The 4864-nt window shown below is 41.9% G+C and overlaps 1 protein-coding gene across 1 annotated transcript in view; it reads left to right on the plus strand.

The window, feature by feature from the left end:
* Positions 1–4476, plus strand: part of Slc15a5 (solute carrier family 15 member 5) — a gene marked incomplete at its 5' end in the record, with an annotated part of 69204 nt that extends 64728 nt beyond the window's left edge. Inside the window, 1 exon segment of the mRNA XM_008856044.1 lies at positions 4329–4476. Within this exon segment, the coding sequence (XP_008854266.1) occupies positions 4329–4476 (148 nt within the window).
* Positions 4477–4864: the final 388 nt, after the last annotated feature.

Below are 4864 nucleotides of genomic sequence, written 5' to 3' on the forward strand. Positions count from 1 at the left end.
TATTGAATCCTGTCATTTTTATTTCTGTTTACATTCTTGATATAGCTGTACTTTTCCACAGTCATACCTTCATTGAATTTCTTTCCGCAACTCCTTGGGTATAGTCATTCCCTTTTTCGGCTCTTTGTATTGCTTCCAGAACTCTCTGAAGGGCTGGTTTTGTGGACATGAATTCCTTCGGCCTATTTATGTCATGGAAGATTTTTCTTTCCCCTTCGACTATAATAGACATTTTGACTGGGTATACAAGTCTGGGTTGGCATCTGTGGTCATTCAAAATTGGGAATGCTTTGGTCCAGGCTCTTCTGGCTTTCATAGTTTGCACTGAAAAGTCAGCTGTAATCCTAATGGGTTTTCCTTTATATGTGACTTGTTGTTTCTCTTTTGCAGCTTTCAATATTGTCTCTTTGTTTTTTACATTTAGTGTTTTTACTATGATGTGCCATGGAGAGTTTCTTTTCCGGTCTTGCCTGTTTGGTGTTCTATATACTTCTTGTAGTGTATGAGCATGTCTTTCTTTGATTTTGGAAAATTTTCTTCCACGGTTCTGTTGAGATCTGGTTCATGCCATTATCTTGGGGTTCTTCTCCTTCCTGTATGCCTATGATTCGAGAGTTTGGTCTTTTTATGGTGTCACACAATTCCTACATATTCCATTCTTGTGATTTCTTAAATTTTTCATAATCTTTGCTTGAGTGGTCTAGTTCATCCACTTTATCTTCCAGTCTTGATACTCTGTTTTCCATTTTATTCATCATATTGGTGAGGCTTTCTCCTTTTGTTTCTAATTGGCTTACTGAGTGTTTCACTTATTCATTTTAGCGTGAGTATTCTTCAATATTTCCTTTTCTGAATTCATTCATAAGTTTATCTCTATCTTCTTTCAATTCTTTGATTTCTTTCCTTGTGTGTTCTTTAAATTCACTGAATTCTTTTGTCATGTTTACAACTGTTCTTTTTAGTTCCATGTCGTCTCTAGGGTGTTCTTTTTGTACTCCTCTAGAGGACTATTGGTATTTGGTGGCGATATGGTGCTTTGGTTTTTCATGTTGTTTTTTCTCTGTGATTTTGACATGTGAATTTCTTTTGTAGTTTCTGATTCTCATGTGAGACTCAAGCCTTTAAGTTTAGGTCTGCTTCTTTTTGTGAACTTTATGTGTCTTTGTGGTTTAATTTTTGGGCATGATAGGCTGTATTCTCTAAGCTTCCAGTTCTCTCTTTTGATTTTATATTGGAGTGGCCAGATTGCCTTTGTCTTCAGGAGTTTCCACAGTGGCCCAAGTCAGATGAGGATCAGATGATCTCAGGATTTCTCCTAAGTTCTGGATCCCTCTAGGATAGATTTTAGCCTCAGGAATTTGGGGCTTGGACTGGCCTGGGAACTGGGCCCAGGAAAGAGGCTGGTTTAGGGCAGCTGGTGGCCGTGCCACCCAGAGATGCAAAGGAAGATGGGGGTGGGAGGCGGCTCCAAGGACCCCTGGGGACTGCACTGAGGAGCTGGGTTGGTCTGGATGCAAAGGGTTGGACTGGCCAGGGAGCCAGGCCCAGGAAAGATGCTGGTGCAGGGCAGCTGGTGGCCATGCCACCCAGAGATGTAAAGGAAGATGGGGGCCGGAGGTGGCCCTAAGTGCCCCTGGGGACTGCACTGAGGAGCTGGGTTGGTCTGGATGCAAAGGACCAAGAAGAGGAAAGGTCAGCCCCAATGTCCAGGAAAGAGGCTGGCGGGTTGTGCAGACCCAGGGAGGCGGAGGGACGTGAGGGTGCAGCCAGGCCCAGAAGCAGTGCTCCTCAGGACCAGAGAAGGAACTGAGTTGGTCAGGATGCACAGGATCAGGAAGAAGCAGTGGTGGTTCCCCAGGTGTCTGGGGAGCCAAGACAAGGAATGGGACAGGACCCAGGCTAGGAGGAGAGACTGGTGGGGGAGATGGGAGGGTGAGTGAGGCTTGAGGAATCAAGGCATGGAGGGCAAGATCGACTTACCCAGACAAGAGAGTCCTGGGGTCAGAGAGAGGCCTGAGGGTCTGGCAGGCCCAGGGAAGCAGAGGGAGGTAAGTGCTATGATTTTTTTAAGTAGTTGAAAGAAACCATTTAAGGAAGGACAGGTTTATTTTTATTCATAGTTGGAGATTTCAGTCATCATGACAGGAAGTAAAGAGAACAGCGTGAACCAAGCTCTTAGTGACCTGCTTCTACCAGCCAGCCCTCATCTCCTCAGAGATCCACAGGTCCAAAATAGCCCCACCAGCTAAGTAGTTCAAAATGTGAATCTATAAAGGATATTTCAGATCAAAGCCAAAATGATACTCATGTGCTTATCTTAGGGGGATGCAGTCCTAGAGTGAAGTACTAGTTCCAAATTAATCTTAATAGGATCCCTCATATATCACCTCCAATCCCAATCTGAGTACAGTTAGGAATTATACATGTATATCAGACCAGACTTACCTCTTACATGTACAGAGAGAGACAGAGAGAGAGATGAGAGAGAGAGAGAGAGAGAGAGGAGGAGGAGGGGGAAGAGAGAAGGAAGGGAAGGGGGACCCCTCCCCTGCCTTTGTCTGCATTGGGATTTCCCTCAATCAGCTTTCAAACAATGCAATTGCAATACGTCCTACCTAAGGCTCTCCAGCATCAGGATGAAGGAAGCAAGTTAAATGATGTAACTTTTCCTACTAAAAAGCTGTGGGTAAATATGTCTATTAAGTACTAAATGCAAATGTGTATCCTATATTAGAGTGTATATTAGTTACTTGTTCATTCCTGTGCCAAAACACCTGACAAAGCACTTTAAGGAAGAAAGAGTTTACTTTAGCTGATGGTTTGGAAAGTTCAGCTCATGTAGGGATGGCACAGCAGCAGGAGAATGTGACAGCTGGCCACACTGCATCTGTAGTCAGGAAGCAGCGAGATGAGTGCTGGCCTCAGCTTGCTTGAATTCTTTTCAGTCTGGGACCCCACCCCATGAGGTGGTGCCACCCACATTCAGGATGGGTCATACTAGCTCAAACCTCTCTAGAAACACCTTCATAAGCATGCCCAGAGGTTTGTCTTCTAGGTGATTCTAAATTTCATCAAATTAATAATCAAGATTAACTGTCACAGATTGAAGGGTGCAAGGGAGTGTTTGTTTCATGACTTGACTCCACTGTACCTATAAGTTCTGGAAAACACATCTTATGTAATTGGACCTGTTTTGTTCAAGATACCATAAATTTTTATTCACAGCCTCTAACAATTGCTAAAAGTGGTGTACATCAGAGACAAGTGACCATCTATTAGGCAATAATCACTCTCTTATGGTTCTTTTGAGCAATATACTGAGAAGGAAAGGAAAATAAAATAGCCCTGTGAAGCCATCACAAACCAAAATATAGATGGCCTACTCCAGAGACTTAAGCACATTTGATAACCTTGAATTTGTAACTCATATTTCCTGAACCTCTGCTGTATATCGGGCACTGTCTAGGCACTAAGAGCAGCACAGTGAGCAAAGTACTCTAAGAGCCCACTTTTGTGGAGCTTACCCAAAGTGTTTAAGGAATGTTTGGAGCACACAAAGTGACAGAAAGGCCAGAATTCAGAGGAATTGTGTTCTGGTTCCAATGCCAAGCTCTACCAAGTACCCACTCTATAAACCCTTAGGAAGTTGTTTTGCCCTTGCACTTTAGTTTTCCAACCTATTAAATGGCAATGATCCCCTTCCCAGAATAGTATGGTATCTGGAAAGGCACAGGCAAGGTTCTTTTCTCTGGTGTTAGGGGTGGAGGGTGAACATTTCTAGAAATGTGGCCATGAACACTTTCGTTGACAATGGTCTCGGCACCAAATTTACAGTGCAATTTAGTACAAAGTTATAGTACATGTGATAAGTCCTTTGAGTTCAGGCAGCCATGAAATCCATTGCCAATATAATTTCAGGGTCTGTCACTGACAGCATGGAAGAGACTCACAGAAGGTTGTAAAAGAGTACCGTCTTGCTCTTTTACAAGATCCAGCATTTGAGAAGCCAAAGCAGGAGGATTGCCTCCAGTTCAAAGTCAGCCTGGACTGCATGAGTCTCAGGATAGCTTGGGCTATATAGAGTGCCTTAAGACCTTGTCTCAGTAATAAGAGAATGCTATCTAAAGGCTCTTAGGAGACCCCTACTGTGTACTAAATAAAACTCTTTTGTCCTTGTATAAAGACTGTCCTGGTGAGCCCTCTTAAATAATGACCACTGTTGTACCAGCATCTATGAGCCCATCATAAAGGTAGACAAGCTCAGGAGGAAGGCCAGTGATTTATTCTCATCTACATCTGCTCCTAAGGAAAGCTTCTGTCTTTTTCAGATATTGTAATCTAAATCATTTTAATGCCCAGAGCATCCGTGGAAGCAATTGTGAAGAAACACTTCTCCTCTGTGAAAAGTCTCTGAAATTTTATGGCAGTATACAGGACATGTCTTCAAGTATTGATCTTCGGGAGACAGCCCTCTGAAACTGTATTTGTGCCTGTCTTATAAGAACCCTTATTCATTATTTTCTTCTTCAGCTGAATAGTTTATATATTTTAATGAGAATCAACATAAAAGGAAGTGACTAAATATTATCTGTGCACTTTTTTTATAATGACCAATTAAGGCCCTTCTAATAAACTATCATGCTTTTGTATTGATGTATCATGCTCTTAAATTAATAAAATGATTTCAAAGTCTTAAGTGGTTACTCCATGACTAAAAAATGACAATTTTATATATTCCAGTCACATTTTATAACCTTTTACATCAGGTCATCTATTAAAAGCAACAAAAACGTTTTATTTAAAACTTGAATGAGTCATTAGAAGCTAAGAAACCGTATTTTGGTATTCTTTCTGTACATTAATT

This window comes from Nannospalax galili, unplaced genomic scaffold (genome assembly GCF_000622305.1).
Source record: "Nannospalax galili isolate Female #2095 unplaced genomic scaffold, S.galili_v1.0 scaffold208, whole genome shotgun sequence".
In the NCBI taxonomy this organism is placed as follows: domain Eukaryota; kingdom Metazoa; phylum Chordata; class Mammalia; order Rodentia; family Spalacidae; genus Nannospalax; species Nannospalax galili.